The sequence below is a fragment of the Hypanus sabinus genome, chromosome 5 (genome assembly GCF_030144855.1).
Source record: "Hypanus sabinus isolate sHypSab1 chromosome 5, sHypSab1.hap1, whole genome shotgun sequence".
Taxonomy (NCBI): Eukaryota; Metazoa; Chordata; class Chondrichthyes; order Myliobatiformes; family Dasyatidae; genus Hypanus; species Hypanus sabinus.
This window is the reverse complement of record NC_082710.1, coordinates 62046468-62067196: the sequence shown is the minus strand read 5'-3', so window position 1 is coordinate 62067196 and position 20729 is coordinate 62046468. Positions and strand designations below refer to the sequence as shown.

Genomic DNA, 20729 nt, shown 5'->3' with positions numbered 1-20729 from the left:
CAATATCTTCTTTCCCAAGACCCTTCCATTATGCTATTGGGCTGATCCCAATGAACTTCCACTTGGCTGCACAGGAATGTAAAGCCAGATTGTTGGCGGGATGTTTGGTGAGTGTTGAAATGTGAAGTTCCTCTGTGATGTTGGTGGGTAATGTGGACTCAGATGTGCACCTCAGATTTAAAAATGGAAAATGCTTGAAAGTGTGGTGCGTGGCCAAGTGGTTAAGGCATTGGACTAGTGATCTGAAGGTCGTTAGTTTGATCCTCAGCCAAGGCAGCATGTCGTGTCCTTGAGCAAGGCACTTAACCACACACTGCTCCTGCATGTTTATAGTGGTGGCAGTATAGACAAAAAAATGTCTCATCCACTCGGGCAGGATGTGTGGAAAAGTAAACAGAGTTAACAGATCAGGTGGAGGCCTTTGTCAGAGTTGAGAAAGAGAGAATGTAAGTTAGTTTTAAGGAGGCAGCTGAAGGTTGGATGAGGCACGGGGGGGGGGGGGGGAACTCTTTGAAAGTGTGAGGTTGAATGGCCATGGAAATAAGATATTGGTGAGTAACCAGTTTGGCGGATTATTTATGAGAGCAGCTGGAGAGAGAGAGAGAGAGAAATAACATAAATAAAGAAGCTTAAAATCCTGGCGATGAGAGCAGTTTGAGAGAAAACAATATGAAGGCTGCAAAACACGGAGCTTTAGGGACTATTTACATAGGTCAGGTCATACTAATGGAGAAAGAAAAAAAATGAACCAGTATTAAAGAATGATCTATGGCATAAATTGGGATAAGTGGCAAAACGGGCTGCCGGCTGGCTTCAGGAGAAAACATAGAGCGTGAATATAATGTGTCCTCTCACAGTAGAATAAGGTGGGTGGTGGTGTGTTACTTTTGTCTAAAGTTTACATTGAAGATTTCGATTCTGAAATCAAAAACACAATTTCACGATTTGCATCTAATAGACAGTTATAGGATCAGGTAGGGAGTTGGGGGTGGGTTGATGCTGGTCAATACCACTGTTTATTTCTAGAGAGATAGCATTGAATTGTGGAACACATATTCCAAACCTAATCTGAACCTTGGTTATACTACATAGTAAAATGTAAAAAGAATATGGGACAGTGGGAAAGGCACAAAGCATATCAGGAGTGGGCAAACAGACAGGGTCTCTTTTGGGAAGAACCTGAGAGTGGTCTTCACAAATATGAAATGTTTTCATTGCCTCTAAGTAGTGCCATGTTGAGGTGATCAGTTCTTGCTGCAGTTGTTGACAGTCTACATGAATGATTTGGTTGAGCAGTCCAGGTGTGGCATTTGCTGATGACACAAAGCTAGCTGACAAAGTGAATTGTGAGGAAGATACAGAGAGGCTTCAAGGAGAAATAGACAGGTTGAGCAGACATGCAAGGACTGGGGAAATGGAATATAATGTGGGAAAAAACATGAAGTCAGATGTTTTGGCGGAAAAGATGGAAAAGCAGCGTTTATTAATCAGTGAGAGACTAATAAGTGCTGTTGTTCAGAAGGACTTGTTTGTCCTTGTACACAAATCATTAGAAAGTTAACTTGCAAGTACAGCAAGTAATTAGGAAGGCAAACAGTATGTTAGCCTTTATTGCAGGAAGGTTTGACACTATATTGTGTCAATCTAAGTGAAAGAGTAAGATGTCTTACTGCAATCCTAAGTATATTGAAACCACACCTGCAGGGTCTGCTTTCCCTGTTTATGAAAGGACTTATTCTTGATAAAGGGGGTACAGTGAAGGTTTCGTTGGATGGTAGGGGTGGTTTGTCCCGTGAGGAGAGATACATGAGTCTGGTTCTGCATTCTCTTGAATTTACAGAAATGAGCCGTGATTTTATCGAAATGTGTCAAATTCTCACAGGCCTTGTCTGGGTATTTGCAGGTATTGTTTCCCCTGGCTGGGGCATGTAGAATCAGGGAGTCACAGTCCCAAAATATGGAGAATAATTTCTTCTCTTACTTTACTGTATGTTTGTAATTCTCTGTCCAAGAAGGCTGTGGAGCCTCAGTTATTGAATGTATTCAGAATAGGGATTGATAGATCTTTGCATTGTGAGTACAGGAAACAACTGGAAATAAGACTGAGGTAAATGATTGGTCTTGCTCTTACTAATGGTAGAACAAATTCGAGGAGCTGTGTGACCTACTCCAGCTTTTATTTTGTATTGTCTTATTTATAAGTTAGGGGATACGGAGAGGATGTTTCCACTTGCGGAGAAGAGTGTCATTGAAAGCTTACAATATAAAACAGTGTCAAGAAATCCAATAGGACACGTGAAGGAGCTTTTTTACCCGAAGAGCAGTGAGGCTGTGGAAGTGGCTCTCACAGGAGGTGATTGAAGTGGATTGTATTCGTGCCTTTAAGGGGAGGGTGAAGGGAATAACGTTCCACTGAGAGACTGCAGTGAGATGAAGGGAGGCTCAAGGGGAGCACAACAGGCACGAAAGACTCTTTTTTTTTTGTTACCTGTGCCAAGAGCCTTACACTGAGATACCCTCATGCAGCTTGAAGATTCACTTAGTTATTCCAAAGTTGAAGAAATAACAGTTGAAAGCCATTAATACCAATTCTCTGCCCATTGTCCTTTGAATAAAATGGTTCATTAAGCACACATATGGCTTTTGTACATCTGCCTAATAGGTCCTGTCATGTATTGATACTCTTCATGGGAACAACGAAAGAGTGAATTAGCCCTGAGCACGACACTTGCCAGACACATAAAAGGAGTTAATCAATAAATTGTATGTGGCCTTACCAAATAAAGGAAATTTAACCCAACTCTACTGAGAATGTATTTCCTTGTTGCATTAGAATTCCTGTAACATAATCTTTCTGTTGCTTCACCAAAATCATTGACCTTCTACTCCAGATGCATTGTCTTCTGGTCTTCCTGGTCTGTCCTTGAGGAGTCACTTACTTTCCAGTCCAGATGGTTCTGGTTCCATTCCAGGACTGACCTCGGACGCCTGGTAAGGAGGCTGGGCTGTAAGTGAGGCTGAAACAGTACGGGTTCAACTCTCCCCTCCCCAGTGTCTAACTGGCCAATGTCCTGGCATTTGAGAGCAAAATTGATGAACTAAGAGCAAGACTGACCTACCAACGAGAACTGAATGACTGCTGTGTGCTACAAATCACCAAATGTGGCTTAGGCCTGCTGCAACTGGCTATGCCATAGAACCCGAGTACAATGTCCTCAAGCAAAGTCAGGATCTGCTTCTTACTCAATATCTTGTGGTGTTTGGACGTGATGGTTCTGGTGAGCTCCTGCTTACCTAGCTTGGAGTATCCAGTGGTAAAATGTTGCATGTATTACCCTATATGGGAGTTTACCAGCTATACTGAAGGCAGCCTGCATCCTGCTTCAGATGGATGTGAAACCTACACTCAATGAATGATGCTCCATCATCAACAGCCTTGAAATGGGATAGCTATAAGACCATAAGATATAGAAGTAGAGTGAGGCCGCTGGGCCCATTGAGTCTGCTGCACCATTCCATCATGGCTAATCAATTTCCCTCTCAGCCTCAATCTCCTGCCTTCTCCTCATATACCTTCATGCCCTGACAAATCAAGAATCTATCAACCTGTGCCTTAAATATACCCAATGACTTTGCCTCCACAGCCACCGGTGGCAACGAATTCCACAGATTCACCACTCTCTGGCTAAAGAAATTCCTCCTCATCTCCATCCTAATAGGACACCCCTCTATTCTGAGACTGTGTCCTCTGGTCAGACTCTCTCACCATGGGAAACATCCTCTCCGCATCCAATCTATCAAGGCCTTTCAACATTCGATAGGTTTCAATGAGGTCACCCTTCATTCTTCTGAATTCCAGTGAGTACAGGCCCAGAATCATCAAACACTCTTCATATGACAAGCCTTTCAATCCTGGAATCTTTTTCATGAACCTCCTTTGAACCCTCTTCAATGTCAGCACAACCTTTCTTTTTTGTAATTTATTTTTTATTGAAGTTCACCATCAAACAAACATTTCCATAAGATGTATTTCAGATATTGTACATATATATCGTATAGTTATATTTGCCACAAATCTCCACATAATATTTTTTGGAGGTATACACTTATAGAAAAGAGAGGAAAGAAAGAACAAGCAAAAGGAGAAAACTACAGCACAACCTTTCTATGATAAGCAGCCCAAAACTGCTCATAATACTCCCAAGTGAGGCCTCACCAGTGCTTTATAAAGTCTCAACATTACATCCTTGCTTTTTGATTCTAATCCTCTTGTAATGAATGCCAATGTTACATTTGCCTTTCTCACCACCAACTCAACCTGCAAATTAACCTATAAAGCCTTTGAACAAAGACTCCAAGTCCCTTTGCCCCTCAGATTTTTGTATTTTCTCTCCATTTAGAAAATCTACCCTTTCATTTCTTCTACCAAGGTGCATGACCATGCACTTCCTGACACTGTATTCCATCTGCCATTTCTTTGTCCATTCTCCAAATCTGTCTACGTCCTTCTGTAGCCTCTCTACTTCCTCAAAACTACCTGCTCCTCCACCTATCTTCATATCATCTGCAAACTTTGCCACAAAGCTGTCAATTTTAATAATCCATGTCACTGACATGCAATGTAAAAAGAAGCGGGCCCAACACAGACCCCTGGAACACCACTAAGTCACCGGCAGTCAACCAGAAAAGGCTCCCTTTATCCCCACTCTTTGCCTCCTGCCAATCAGCCAATGATCTATCAATGCTAGTATCTTTCCTGTAATACCATGGGCTCTTAACTTGTTAAACAGTCTCATGTGTGTGGTACCTTGTCAGAGGCCTTTTGAAAATTCAAATACACAACTCCACAATTCTCCTTTTTCTATCCTACTTGTTATTTCTTCAAAGAATTCCAACAGATTAGTTAGGCAAGATTTTCCTTAAAGGAAACCATACTGAATTTGACCTATTTTGCAATGAACTTCCAAGTACCCAAAGCCACATCCTTTAACAGTTGTCTCCAACAATTTCCCAACTACTGAGGTCAGACTAACTGGCCTATAATTTCCTTTCCTCTATCTCCCTCCCTTCTTGAAGGGTGGAGTGACATTTGCAATTTTCCATTCCTCTGGAACCATTCCAGAATATAGTGATTCTTGAAAGATCATTACTAATGCCTCCACAATCTTCTCAACCTCTTTCAGAACCCTGGGGTATATACTATCTGGTTCAGGTGACTTATCTACCTTCTGACCATTCAGCTTCATAAGAACGTTCACCCTAGTGATGGCAACTTTGCAGATTGCTGCCCACTGACACTCTCAAACATCCGGCACAGTGCTAGTGTCTTCCACAATGGGGTAACCAGAGCTCCTCTTCATCATGGCTGGTGACTTCAACCAGGCCAAATTCAAGTATGTATAATCTACCAGCATGTCTCCTTTCCCAAACACTTTTGACCTTTGCTACATATTCATTAAAGACACCAAAGAGCCACTCCACTGACCACACATTGGTAAATGAGACCATCAAGCTGTGCTCCTTCTCCCTGCACATAAGCAGAAGCTGAAACATTAGGATCTAGTACAGAAAGTCATACAGTGCTCTCTGAGGGAAAGATGAGCTTCTACAGTACGTGACTACTTTGAGTCAGTGGACTAGTCTACGGTATGTACAAAGACTCAGCAACCAGTCTAGATGAGCATGTCGTGACCACCAGCGGTTTTATCAGCAAGTATGTTGAGGACTATCACCAAAGAGGACAATCCTGCTTTTCCCAGCTGGAAAAACCATGGATGAACTGGGAAACCCACTTCCTACTGAAGTCTAGGATTGCAATTTTAAACTCAGATGATGCTGACTTTACAAGAAGTTGAGATACAACCTCTGTAAAACTATCAGGGATACCAGGAGACAAAAGCAGTCCAAAATCAAGCTTCAGACAAGCCAACCATTGTGGCAAGGCTTACCTGTTGTAATAGTTTATTAGCAAAATCGGCCAGAATTGCAGACAAAATTCAGTGGCTCAGGTTCAAGTCATTTTAATGTTATTTCCTGTATGCAAATGTAAAGAGAACAAAATAATTTTTACTCCTGATCCAATGCAGTGCAAAAAGCACAATAAGACAAAGAACACAGTAATAAAAAATGTAATATAAATATGTAAGATATTTTATATACATTGATTTTATGTCCTTAAAGTGATGCTAGGCACAGGAATGTTTGTGTGTAAGGTGGCTGACAGGAAATGATAAAGTAGTGGTGGATGGAGGTGTTTATTAGCTTTACTGATTGGAGGAAGTAACTGTTTTTGAGTCTAGTAGTCCTGGCATGGATGCTAAGTAGCCTCCTCTCTGATGGGATTGGGACAAACAGTCCATGAGCAGAGTGGGTGGGATCCTTCATGATATTACAAGTCCTTTTCCAGCACCTTTCTCTGCAACCCTTCCAGTGAGTTTAATGCATTCTGTGTATGTTTTGAAGAGAAGGGGATTGGAACCCTAACCTTACTCGTGTCTTTCCGCTTTCATATAGCCCTGGTGTCTCACCAGGTTTATTTCTGTTCAATGGAAGGTAGCCAGGACATGAATAGCCTGCAGATGGGGCGGGGAGAAAGGATGGCTCAGGTCCCAGTTTGTGAGAACATAAGTTTTGTTCCAGAGGACTCCATTGAGAACTTTGGTGGGAGCAGTGTGTAGATTAAGGCCAAATTAAAATCAGAAGTGCAGGAAAAACTCAACAGGGTCAGGCATTATGAGGTTAACTTCATTTCTCTCTCTGTAGCTGCTGCTTGATCTGCTGAGAATTTCCTGCATTTTCCCTTTTTACTTCACATTTCCTGCACCTACATTTTTGTTTACAGAGGAAAGCTGAAGAGCAAGGACAATTTAAGTGCTTGGCTCATAGTCAGTCTGCCTGAAAGGATGCTGGGAACATCTAGAAGCCTGGAGGAGTTCAACTGCAGTCAGGCACTGGAACCTAGATTGCAGCCGACATGGCACTGACGAGCAATTCCTTTAGACCCAATCATTGCATAAACTGATAGACAATATTTCAGTTTCTGAAGCATTGTAAACAGAAGCCACCAAAAGTGATGGCGTGGCACGTCAGACATCTGCCAGCCAAGCGCAGATTCTTGGTTGTCATGGCTTCGCATAACATGGTTTAAAGGTTTATTTAGGATATCACGGTGTTCCAGCAACAGATTATGAAGATATGGCCTTGGGGAGGTGTTGCTTTGTGACAGGTAAAGTGGCCCCCATTATTGATTCCCCCAGAATCAATTTAGTGTTTCTTTTTGCATTCAGAATTCACTACAATCTTGGCACCATTCTGTTGTTTTGTGCTAGTTACTCCATTTAATGTTGTATTAGTATAACTACATGCATTGTGAATGTAATACAGGCAAGGTACATCATTACACCCTGGTGGAAATGCCCCAATAGACGGATCTGATTCTGAATCTTGTTAACAAGCTTTCAGTGTGTTCTCTGTTGGGTCATTACACACTGCGTTTCCAGAGCATGTTATCCAATCGGTCGTTTCAGAGAAGGGAGAAAGAGCGAGACAGAAAAAACAAGGTTTTCTTATTGCAAATATGACTCATTGTTGCAGTTTTAAATATTTAGAGGAACTCAAAAGTGAAGTAGGTGTAGAGAGCACATACTAAAAAATCTGTCCCTGATATTCTCGGATATTTGACATTTCAAATGTATGGACAAAGTGGAGAAGTGGCGTGGGTGAGGGTAGATGGAATGGTGAAGAATGAATTAAAGACAAAAATGAGTAATAATCTTGCTCCAGCCAACAGAAACTGAATTCAATATGTGTGAAATAAGAGAAATAACAAGGGAACAAAAAGTCTTGTCCAAAACCCCAGGTTCTTTAAATCAGTCATGGGCAAACTCAAAAGTAGTTAAGGAGCCCTTTAAATAGAACAGGTGGATGGATTCTTGCAGCTGACAAATACAGTATTCTGTGTGTGCTATTAACCATGGTGTTCGTTGAAGTGCTTATGTCAAGTCAGCGTCACACAAGGATTTAGTGTCACAATCTGCCAGCTCTGCATGTGGAAGTGATGTAAATGCTACACTTACTGGATTGATGGATGGCATCAGCAGAGCAGAAAGCGTGCAGCCAAATTTGAATCAATTTGGCACACAACCACCAGAAAATCTGAGTGCAATTTCATGGCCTAAATCTCTGAACTGCTAAATATATTTACTTCCCTTGAACACAGCAAGTGCCAAGTCAGAATCAGAATCAGGTTTAATATCACTGGCATATGTCGTGAAATTTGTTGTTATGCAGCAAAAGTACATAATAAGAACTGTAAATTGCAGTAAATGTGTGTGTGTGTGTGTGTGTGTGTGTATAATTAAAAATTAGTGCAAAAAGAGAAAAAAAATGAGTGTTCATGGGTTCAATGTCTGATACCTGATGGCAGAGGGGAAGAAGCTGTTCCAGAATCGCTGAGTGTGTTCCTTCAGGCTTCTGTACCTCCTCCCTGGTGGTAGCACTGAGAAGAGGGCATGTCCTGGGTGATGGGGGTCCTTAATAATGGAGACATCTCATTTGAGGCATTTCTCCTTGAAGATGCCCTGGATGCTGGGGAGGCAAGTACCCATGATGGAACTGACTGAGTTTACAACTTCCTGCAGCTTATTTTGATTTCTGTGCAGTGCCCCTTCTCCCAATCAGATGGTGATGCAGCCAGTTAGAATGCACTCCATGGTACATCTGTAGAAATTTGCAAGTGTCTTTGGCAATATACCAAATCTCCTCAAACCCCTAATGAAATATAATGGCTGTTGTGCTTTCTTTCTAGCTGCATCAATATGTTAGGCTCAGAATAGATCCTCAGAGATGTTGACACACAGGAACTTGAAATTGTTCACTCTTTCCTGTTGATGAGGACTGATGTGTATTCCCTCATCTTACCCTTTCTGAAGTCTACAATCACTTCTTTGACGTTAAGTGCAAGGTTGTTGCTGTGACACCACTCAGTTAGTTGCTGTATCTCACTCGTGTATGAAAGGGTTACCATATGAGGAACGTCTGGCAGCTCTTGGGCTGTATTCCCTGGAGTTCAGGATCTCATAGAAGCATTCTGAATGTTAAAAGGCCCGAACGGATTAGATTTGGCAAAGTTAGGGGAGTCGAGGACAAGATGGCATGACTTCAGGATGGAAGGGCATCCATTTAGAACAGAGATGCGGAGAAATTACTTTAGTCAGAGTGTGGTAAATCTGTGGAATTTGTTGCCATGAGCGGCTGTGGAGACCAACTCATTGGGTGTATTTAAGGCAGGGGTAGACAGGTTCTTGATTAGCCAGGGCATCAAAGGGTATGGGGAGAAGGCAGGGGAGTGGGGATGACTGGACGAATTGGATCAGCCCATGATTGAATGGCAGAGCAAACTCGATGGGCCAAATGGCCTACTTCTGCTCCTATATCTTTTCTTTCTTTTTAAATCTTTTTATTAGTTTTAAACAAACATAAATGAAACATGAATACAAAATGTTTGAGAGTACATAATTAATAGTTTAAATAGACATTCAGATATATAATAATAAAAATATATAACCTCTCAAACTCAGAACATTAATGAATAAGGAAGTAAAAAGAGAAAAAAAAAGAAAACCCCCAAAAAAAGACAGAAAAAAACAAAAAAAAAACACTAACCAACATGGGCCATTGAATAATATTAAGTACATATACAGTAGTGCCAATAACTCCGAACCGCCATCCAATTAATTAAGGATAATATAAGTAAGGTTTAGGAAAAGACAATTCAACTCGTGAAAATGTTGAATAAAAGGTCTCCAAGTTTCTTCAAATTTAACTGAAGGATCAAAAACCACACTTCATCTTTCATCAGGAAAGATGATGAAGGGTCTTGGCCGGAAATGTTCTCTTTTCTCATGGACGCTGCCTGAACTGCTGAGTTCTTCCAGCATTGTGTACGTATTCTTTGATCCACAGCGTCTGCAGTTGTCTTTAGATCCATTGTTTTTCTGGTAGGTGTTTTGGCCCACACAATATATGTGGAAAATTTTACCATGGGGTGCTAGGAATACAGAAACATCAGTACTTAGTACCAAATGAAGTGGATGGAGAAGGAAACCAAAGTTCAAAGTACATATATATATCACCATATACAATCCTAAGATTCATTTCCTTGCGGGCATACTCAATAAATTCAATAGCCGTAATAGAATCAATGAAAGTCCACACCAGCAGGGCAGACAACCAGTGTGCAAAAGACAACAATCTATGCAGTCTGTGATAACTGAATATCAAGATATTTTTAAATCCATCTTCCAGCAGTTTGTGGTGGATTATAGTGGAAGGCTGTTAACTCAGTGTCTCTGTTAGTAAGGTGTGGTGTAGTGAAGTGTGGTGTTTTCCAGTAGTCAGGAGATCAAATAATTGAAAGTTGCTACTTAAATTTAAACTACTATATGAATTCAATAGTGATTTGAAGCCTGATACATTCTAGTATAGTTCCCGGTAACAGATTTACCTTTCATAAATTGTTTTAACCACTGACGTTAGAACTCCAGGGTTAAAGCAATGGGAATCTTTTGTGTGCGAGCAGCTGTACAAAAGCTTTGTAATTTGCTTTGGCGCGTACACATCCACTTCATTATGCTTAGTTAACACTCTCTTTAAGTGAAATAGCTTCTGTCAGAGCAAGAAGCAGTTGTATAATCTCTTTTAATATCTCTAATCGCCTGTACTGCTTCCAAACATGACAGCTGTTTTTGTAGAAATGTTACTCAGTTTTGGTGAGAGCCAAACAGGATCAAATTTATTAAATATGAACATAGTTTTGTTTTGTAATGTAAAGATTTGTAGGAGGTTTCACTGGCTTTCAATGACCTCTTTTAGAGGAAGTTGCAAGAACGGAAAGGTCACTTCCCTCAGGCACAATAATAAGTTTCAGGATGTCCTGCACAAAATCAGCTTAGTGTGTTATCGGATGTTAGACATGGAAATTAATCTTCCATGTACAAAGGACAAAGGATAAGACTATGATTATAGGAGTGAAACTGATGCAGCTGGTATTTGATAATAAAAATAACTGCACGATTGTGATCTGAGGTATGATTAATAGAAGAAAAGAAAAAGAATGGAAGCATCAGCTTGCAATTTTTTTCAGACATTCTTAAGTCTATTCAACTCATACCAACAGGTGACAGGACTCCACAATTACAGCGGCACTTAGTCAATGCAGAACAGTTTAAATATAAAGATGGAAATTCACTAGATATATGCAAGAATTATTTACATCTTGTGAAATATGTATTTGTTCTAGTTTGGAACCTTTTTAAAGCCATTACTATTTCAGCATTTTAACATTAATCAGCCAAAGTAGATAGAAAGACAAGAAGCAAACCGTTATGTCTGAATGGCTAAAGAAGCTTGAATAGGTCTGCCTTCCTTTAATCTGTTCATTCACCAAACCAGCCCTCCGTTTCATTAAAAAATGCTTTGTGTGGTTAATTGGTTTTTTGGAAGTAGAACAGAAATCTGTGGTATTTATACATATTCTGCAGAAAATAGTGTCAATTTTAAATTAATTAAAACAAAAAAATGGAGAGGTTTATCTGGTTGCTTGGGAATTCACTTTTCTGCATGTCCTTAAAAGTTGAGCAAGACCATTCAATTTGTTGTGTCTACACAAATATGTTGTGTCTCAATCGGACACATTACATTAAACTGCTCATTGGATTCCTGTTTTTGATTCTAAAGGGTAAAAATGCCACTCTGAGCAACTACTGAGAGGAGAATAAAACTTCCCGAAATGTGTGATGACATTCATTGGGACATAGGAACAGAAAATTAGTCGTTTAGTTTCCTGAGCCTGGTTTTCTATTCAACAAACCATGATTAATTTGTGACCTAACTTCATTTCCCCACTTGTTGTAAAATTGATAATTGGCAGAATCAGAGGGTATTTACAGAGAGTGTTTCAAATCTATTCCGGTTCTTGCATTTAGAAGCATTCCAAAAGCCTATAATTGATTTTTGGATAGCTTTCAACAGATAACTTCTAGGTTAAACCACTCGTCCATGTTTGGCTGAGGCTGCACAGAGGTCCAAACCAAACAGACTTGAACAACTGAGAGTTGGCCATTTTCCATGGAACTGCCAGCTGGCTGCCATTTATCATAATTTCTCCATTATTTTGTCTTTCATTGTACATTTTATAAAAACAAAACATTGTTCCTAAATAATAGTCAAGTCAGGTTTATTGTCATGTGCACAAGTTCAGATACAATAAAAAAAAACTTGCTTGCAGCAGCACTACGTGTACATAGGCAAAGACAATACACAGAGTATCAATTATTTATTTATTCTTATTAGTTATTGAGATTCAGTACAGAATAAACCTTTCTGGCCCTTTGAGCTACGTCACCCTGCAGTGGCCCAATTTGATCCTAGCCTAACCCAGGACAATTTGCACTGACCAATTAACCTACCAGTTGGTACACCTTTTGACTGTGGGAGGAAACTGGAGCACCCAAAGAAACCCATGTGGTCATGGGGAGAACATACACATTCCTTACAGGCAGCGGCGGGAACTGAACCCAGGTCGCTGGTACTATAAAGCATTGCACTAACTACCACACTACTGTGACACCCCGTATCTTATAAATTATACAAGACAGTGAAGAGAGAGAGAGAGAGAGAGAGAGAAAAGACTGTGTAAAGACAAGTCCTTAGTGCAAAGAACAAAGACACAATCAAAGGGAAGTCCAGGGTCAGAATAAGAGGTGGTGCATAGTGTTCTATTGCTGAGGTAGTGTTAGAGTTGTATAGGTCAGTTCAAAAACTTGATGGTTGTAAAAAAAGTAGCTGTTCCTGAACCTGGTGGTGTATGTTATGTGTTTGTGTATGTTTTGGCCCTTACGGGTTGCTGTTGAGCTTCTCTGTGTGTAATGTGAGAGGGCATTCTGGGTAAGGTGACTTATGAGAAAAATAAACAGCTGCATGTGTGCCCCTCACCTCTCCATCTCTCGTGTGTGTTATTCACGGCCACCCGGTTTCCCAGTATCACAAACATAATAGCTGGTGACGAGGTGACAAGTCCTTACGCGGTATTTATTGTTCTTTTCCCTTCCACAAGTATGCAACGCTGGTGGTGTACCACTGTGTAAGAAGGCAAGAAGACAGCCGCTGGAGGAGTGGTGAATTTAGAATCCACAGGAGGGAATGGGAATGGGACAGTTAAATAAAACAATTAAGAGAGGGAGAGAGAGAGATGGAAAAGACTCATTAACTTTTCTGGAATGTGATTGAGTTTGAAAATGACAACAGTGTTTGAAAGTATGGGACAATGCGATGAAATGACAGAACAATGGAGTTCATATACAGAAAGATTTGAATGTTTTCAACTGGAAAATCAAATACCAGATGATATTCATGTTCCAACTTTCTGACTGTGATGGGTGTAAAAATGTTTAATTTATTATGCAATCTAGTGCAACTTGCTAAACCTGGCAATACATCTTACAAGGACATATTTAAAGTCTTCAATGACCACTATTCACTTAAACTTTTGGTAATCACTGAGGGATTTTAGATTTCATAAAAGGAATCAAGAGAAAGGTAAGTCTATGAGTTTGTAGTAATGCTGAAGCAATTGTCTGAACACAGTGGTTTTGGGCAGACGCTGAAAGACGTGTGATGGACTGGGATGTGGTCTGTGTAGTGAGGTCATTCAGAAACATTTGCTTCTAGGAGACAGATTAACGTTACAGAAGGCAAGTGAGATTAGTACATCTATGGAGATGGCAGCTAAAGAAGCGCCTTCTCAAGTTCATAAAGTTTCTACTGACTTTAAGAATAAGGCACCTATTGGCAATCAGTGTTACCATTGTGGCAAAACTGGGCATTCAAAAAAAGAACGCCGGTATAGGGATTTAGATTACGAAAGCTGAAGCAAAAAGGGACATATTGAATGTGACTGTAGAATTAAAAAGACAGCGTTAACCAAAAACATTGTAATAAAGAAAAATGACTTTTAGTAAAACAAAAAAAAGGTGTGAACAAGATGACTGACAAGATGACGGAATGCTGTGCCTGTGATGAAATGAACTGTGACTATATCTCTGTGCAGCTTCTTGCAGACTGAGTGGCTGTCACTCTGTGAGTGAAGAAGCTTGATCTGCTTGACATTCAGGATCATCACACGCTAGTCCTTTCGTCACCCATCACCCAAGCTTTCTGAGGCTTGATCTGAGCCAAGATCTATACATACAACAAGAAATAAAATGACTTTGGCATCATCCCCAGGTCTTTAGTACCCTCACAGGAACAGGACAGATTAATCATTAGTGACTGATCCTGAGCACACGGGGCAGAATAATCCCCAGGGTTATGTCTGGGAATAGAGAACCTCTACTCCCTTTCCCTAGTTTAGAAAAAAATGTTTTTGTTGTTGGTTGAATTTGATGATTACTCAATGGAATGTTAATAATTCAGCTGCTGGGCTATGTATGGGGGGGGGGGGAAGGAACCTTTAAGATAAGGGGGGAGGGAAATGTTATGGATTCATGTATACTTTGACCCTTTTGGGTTGCTGTCAATGTGATGAATGCAATGTGAGAGGGCATTCTGGGTAGATGACTTACAAGAAAACTGAACAGCAGCACATTTGTTCCTCAGCTCTCCGTCTCTCGTGTGTGTCATTCGTGGCCACCCGGTTTCCCAGTACCAAAAATGTAACAGTATGGGATTTTGGACTTCTGTACTTGCTGCCTGGCTGCTGCATGAAGAGGGCATGATGTGGATGGTGGGGATCCTTAAAGATGCAGACTGCCTTTTCGAGGTAGCTCCTCCAGTAGATCTTATCAGTGATGGGGAATGCTGTGCCTGTGATGAAATGAACTGTGACTATATCTCTCTGCAGCTTCTTGTAGTCCTGTGCATCGTGTCCAGTCCAAGATGAAACCAGCCAGGAATAAGAAATGAGATTGCATATCTTTTTACTTTTTAAAATTTCATTCGAAGCCAACGGGAGTGCCATTCAGAACTAAAGAGCTATTGATCACAGCTGACCTTCCCAGAAGGATAATTAGAATTAATCTTGAGTGAAAATTGGTTAGTTTTTTTGGGATTGCATTTAGGGGTTTCTTCATGATCTGCTCTGGCAGAAACTCTTGTGTACCTGGGCAAGTGGTTGACATAGAAGGTGCTATCAGAAAGGAGAGGGAAGCTGCTTAGAAGAAATGTAAAGCTGATAGAATTTCAGCTGAACAGCTGTTATTTCTCACTGTCAAAGTACAAACCACTATATTCTTTCTTTGACTTATCAATTTTTAAATCTATTTTAGAACAAATTGTGATTATGCTGTATGTGTCCGGCTTTTAGTTTTTTGCTAGCTAATTTGTGTCTTCTGCTCTTGCAGGTGTGAAAATATTCGTGTGTACAAGTTGGGTCTCTTAGCAGGGTTTTGGTGGGCGCTAGCCCTGCTCTGCTGGATCAGTGATAACCTTTTCTGTGAGCTCTGGTCTGCATTCAACTTTCCGTATCTACATTGTGTCTGGTGAGATGCATGCTAGTAATTTAGTAATTTTGCCTCATTCATATTATCCCTCATTCTATGTTGAAATAAATGTATCAGGATTTATTTCAAAAGTTAAGTACTGCAGATATATTGACTGTTTGTCCCATAAATTATTGTTCCTCTCCAAAAGGAAAAACCATGAGTACTTTTATCAATTTCCTGATGTGTAACCAAGTTCCATTTTGTGGCTTTAGTTGAACTTTCTTACCAGACAGCATTGTGGTCCTTGTCTGACCTTCACCTTAGTGGGAATAAGAATGTTCCGAACTTAAGATTATAATATGTGATCATTGTCAAAGGCCTAACTGTATCACAGCATGGGAGTTCCTCCACTCTTCAAGATTCACATGAGCTTTCCTGCATCACTTATTGGTGTGATTTTTGATTGGTCCTCCTGTCTGAATAGAAACTTTGGTCTTGGAGAATGGGACATTCATTGGCAGCATCAACTTCAAATTGACAGTTGGTTCAGGAACTAGCCTGGTAATATGGGGAATTAAGGAGACATACCTTATGATTCAGATGAATTTGCTGCTTGAAGTTTTGCTATATAAATTAAATGCAGAATTTTCACTACAATATTTTCAGAAACAGGATGATACCAACCATTTCATAATTGTATTTATTATTCAATCATTTCCACTTTATTCATGATGTACCTCTATTGCATGTATTTGGGAAAACACAGGCCACATCTACTTGATTCTTGTTTGACTAGACAGATGGTAAACCCTTTTGCTCCTTTGCCCGAACTCACCTGGGCACAAAAGGATTTAATTCCATTCATTTGGAACCATTGTATAAAAGCACAGTGCACCATGTTAAAGTAATGAAAATCAAACATGTGCAAGTGATGGAAATAAGAAATGAAAACAGATAGTGCTCAGTAGATAGGGAAAAATCAGTGGAAAGAGAAACAGTTAATGTTCTTTATAATGAATGGAAAAATGTCACCTAACAAATTAATCAATCATTACTCACACAGATATTTCATGTCAGCATTATTCAAAATAACTCACAAAATGCTGAAGGTCAGGTGGTATCTATGGAAAAAAGCAAACAGTCGATGTTTCAGGCCGAGACCCTTCATCAGGACTTAAAAAAAAAGATGAGAAGTCAGAGTGAGAAGGTGGGGGGGGAAGAAGAATAAGGGGGTAGATGATAGGTGAAACCGGGAGAGGTGTGTTGCTTTGGATTTCCAGCATCTACAGATTTTCTCGTGTTTGTGCCACCTGGGTAGCCTCCACCTGATGGCATGAACATTGATTTCTTGAACTTCCAGTAACTGCATCCCACTTCACCATTCCTCATTCCCGTTTCCCTCTCTCACTTTATTTCTTTACTTGCCCATCGCCTTCCTCTGGTGCTCCTCCTCCTTCCCTTTCTGCAATGGCCTTCTGTCCTCTTTTATCAGATACCCCCCTCTCTGTCCATGTATCTCTTTCTCCAATCAGCTTCCCAGCTCTTTACTTCACCCCTTCCCCCCTCAGTTTCACCTATCAGCTACCATCTTGTACTACTTCCTCCCCTCCCCCACACCTTCCTGCTCTTGACATCTCATCTTGTTTTACTATTGTCCTGACGAAGAGTCTAGGCCCAAAACGTCGACTGCTTACTCTTAATAAGTACTTTGCACCAGTCTTCACTGTAGAAGACACGAGCAGTGTGCCGGAGGTCAGTGAGTGTCAGGGAGCAAGAGTGAGCATCACTGATATTACAAAGGAAAAAGTGCGAGGCAAAATCATATTTTGTTACACAAAGGGTAGTAGAAATCTGTAATTCACTTCTCCATAAGGATGATGATTCTGGTCAACTGAAAATTTTAAAACTGATTGATCCATGAAAACTTTTGGAAATAAACTATGCAAAATATCTCTATAACAAGTATTCTAAATTAATAGCTATCACTGAAGTAATTCAGAATTATCAATGTTCAAATAAAATATTCCTTCCTACCATCAGATCTTTGAACAGTCCACAAACCCATGAATACCATCTCAATATTTTGCTCTCTTTTTCTACTATTTATCTATCTATTATAAATTCTTATTGTCATGTATGTAAGTTTTAGGTATTGCCTGATATCACTGCTGCAGAATAACACATTTCTCACAATCGTCAGTGCTAATAAACCAGATTCTGATTCTGAAGTAATTAATGGCAGGAAATTAGCTGTTCAGTTTTATTAGCCACACTTCAGCAATTAAAAATATTGATACTTTATACCTGTAAATAAAAGTAAGTTCCCATATGTTGTGTGCCCCTTGAGGCATCCCAGGCATTTGTGAATCATTTCAAGATTGAAATGATGCTATGACAGTAATAGCAGAAAGAATCTCAAGTGTGTTATCAGTTTTTATCTAAGTTGAATTATTTTATTGCTTTACAAAATGTCCAGATGTCATTGATGAGAAAAAGTTATTATTTTTAAATCTAAGTGAAAGGAACAGCCTGGAAAAAAGAAGAATTTACTTTTCAAAACACCTCTTGGGTTAATTAATATTGTACAGTTAATACTTTGCTAAATCAACATTAAAATTGGTAGCCATGTGTGGAAAAGCAGAAATCAATAAGGAATGGATAATGACTATTGAATGGATAATATATTAACTTACCAAACAAATCTATTGTCCTGAAGTTGTAAGAACATCATTTAAAAAATCCTTGCGTGTATTCTTACTTTTTTTTCCCCCTTTTTGTTCTAGGCATATCCTGATCTGTCTGGCTGCTTATCTGGGCTGTGTCTGCTTTGCCTACTTTGATGCTGTCTCAGAAATCCCTGAACAGGGCCCAGTCATCAAGTTCTGGCCCAGTGAGAAGTGGGCCTTCATTGGTGTTCCTTATGTTTCTCTGCTTTTTGCAGAAAATAAGTCTCAACTGAAGGTTACTTAAGAGCACAGCAACCCATTTGGCCACATGTTATTTTGAATACTATCTCGGAAAAGCTTTATTTCATGAGGCAGAGGGTGCCTCCCAAATTTGCACCTTAGATCCACCAGTTATTAACACTAAATCTCTTAGGAGATTATGGGAGTAAGATTTACTAGAGTTTTAAAATGTACACTTGATTATTTCACACTCATTGGACCAGATTCAGACAGTCATAACATTTGTGGTGTCAACGCGGTTACATGATCTCATCTTCCACCAGCGTTACCTGTGGGTAAGAGTCGGTCTCCATAAGTAAACAGTTCAAGCATTGATTATCCTGCAACTCTTGAAGGGAATGTGTATTGCAGCAGGAACAGACAACAGACCTCTTTCTGGAAGTTTGCTGCTTGTTGGAAGAGATAACAGAATGCAAGCAAGGGCACCCAAGTTTTCTTACATAGAACTGGAAGACTTAGGCAATGTGGAGAGAAAGAATATACTCCTTGCTCACAACAAAATAAAATGGTGGTGAATTCAAGTAATGCAGCCAAATGGACAACAAAAATAACAACAACATTTCAGAGGTTGATGAATGAATCTTAAAATTCCATCAACACCACCTTTGTCCAGCCTACCTCCAGAAAGGACACATCAAGCTGTATGGGAGAGTCCAGCAACAACTTTGCATGGGACACCAGACCCCAACTTTGCAACATGCAAATGGAGGCCTACTCCATTTTGATACAGCATCAAAACATACATTGCAGTACAGACAGAAACCATTGTAGAGAGCCACTATCACTTTGTTACTGTTCAGAAGAGATCTCCAGCAATACCAAAATTCCCGATGGTGATGGCCTCAGGTTTCAGGTTGAATCGCAGATATTGGAAATCTAAAATAAAAACAGAAACTGCTGCAATCACTTAGCAGGTCAGATCACATCTGTGGAAACAAAAATACAGCATTAACATTTTAGATTGAAGACCTTTTGTCAGTGTTCTGATGAAAGGCTTTTGATCTGAAACATGAACTCTTACCATAGGTTCAGCCTTGCCTGCTGAGTATTTCCAGATTTTCTGTTTTCATTTTTTCCTGCAGCAATTCTTGTCTGCACCATCTGAAAACTCTTGAGTCCATTTTTCAGAAGCTGCGCTTTTTTTAAGAAACCCCTCTACCCCCTAAGAGATCTTCTATAAGATGCCTGCCAGCATTTGCTCTAGCCACAATGTCCTTCCCTTTAAGAGGTCCAGCATTCTCTAAGTAGTTTGGGCCATCCTGCACTGGCATCAGCTGGTCATGTTGTTGGATTGCTAAGCTGTCCAGCCTGTAGACGATAGTTACTGTTGGCTGGATATTTCAGATGTTATAATGAAATGGCAACATAAAGCTTGCATCACACCTGCTTTACATGGTTAACCATTGTACCACATTCTCTCTGCTCAATTCTGGAGGCAATCAAAGTTAGTTCCACAGATTTTCCTGCCAGTTTCTGTCTGGTCCTTCCTTTCTTCTAGCCAAAAATATCTTAATGTGTCATTAATAGAAGCTGTTTTTGGTATGGGGGCAGCGGGTTCCACTGAGTTAGAGATCAACCATGCATTTGCAATCTCCATTTCTTATTGAAGTTACTCGTGTGAGATTTGGAAGTAGAAGATGGCAGGCTTTTGACCAGGGCATTTGTGCATTGTGTATCTCTGACCCTTGGTAACATCAGCTAGAAAATTAAACAAAGGATTTCTTTATATAGCACCTTCAATGATTATAGGACATCAAAAAATACCAATCAATTACTTCTTGAATTGTAGGGAAATCATTAAAGAATCCCAATTTAATATAACATTCAATTTAGTATCAGGGCATTAAAATTGTTATCCACTACTTTCCTGCTCCTTATCCCTTCAAGTGTTTCTGCAATTCTTGAGCAATAAGCAACTTGGTCCAGATTGTTCATTGTTCCAGATTCGAGCATCTGCTGTGTGTGTCCTTTATGCAATTCTCTTTTGAAAGTTACTACTGAGTCTTATATCACTCTTTCAGACAGTAACCACTCTTCTATCATTCCCCAACATTTTCCTTTTGGTGCATCCACAAATCTAGAACGTTGCAATATTTTTTGGTGCCAAGCCCTGGAGCAATGGTCCATCTGTTGATGATGAACATTTTCTGTCATCTCCACAAAACTGGCCTTTTTTATTTCTGGCTCTCTTCCTCTGCAGTTGAAATTGTTGATTTATCAATATTCTTTGCACGGACTGCTCCTGTTTCTGCATTGCAGTGGGCAAGCTTCCTCAGAATTCTGA

At 40.0% G+C, this 20729-nt stretch overlaps 1 protein-coding gene across 1 annotated transcript in view; it reads left to right on the top strand.

Annotated features, from left to right (window-relative positions):
- acer2 (alkaline ceramidase 2) overlaps positions 1 to 18938 on the top strand; it is a 62499-nt gene extending 43561 nt beyond the window's left edge. Inside the window, exons 5-6 of the mRNA XM_059970018.1 lie at positions 15399 to 15536; positions 18263 to 18938. Coding sequence (XP_059826001.1) covers positions 15399 to 15536; positions 18263 to 18449 — 325 coding nt within the window. The 3' untranslated portion in view covers positions 18450 to 18938. The remainder of the gene's footprint in view (positions 1 to 15398; positions 15537 to 18262) is intronic.
- The last annotated feature ends 1791 nt before the right edge of the window (positions 18939 to 20729 follow it).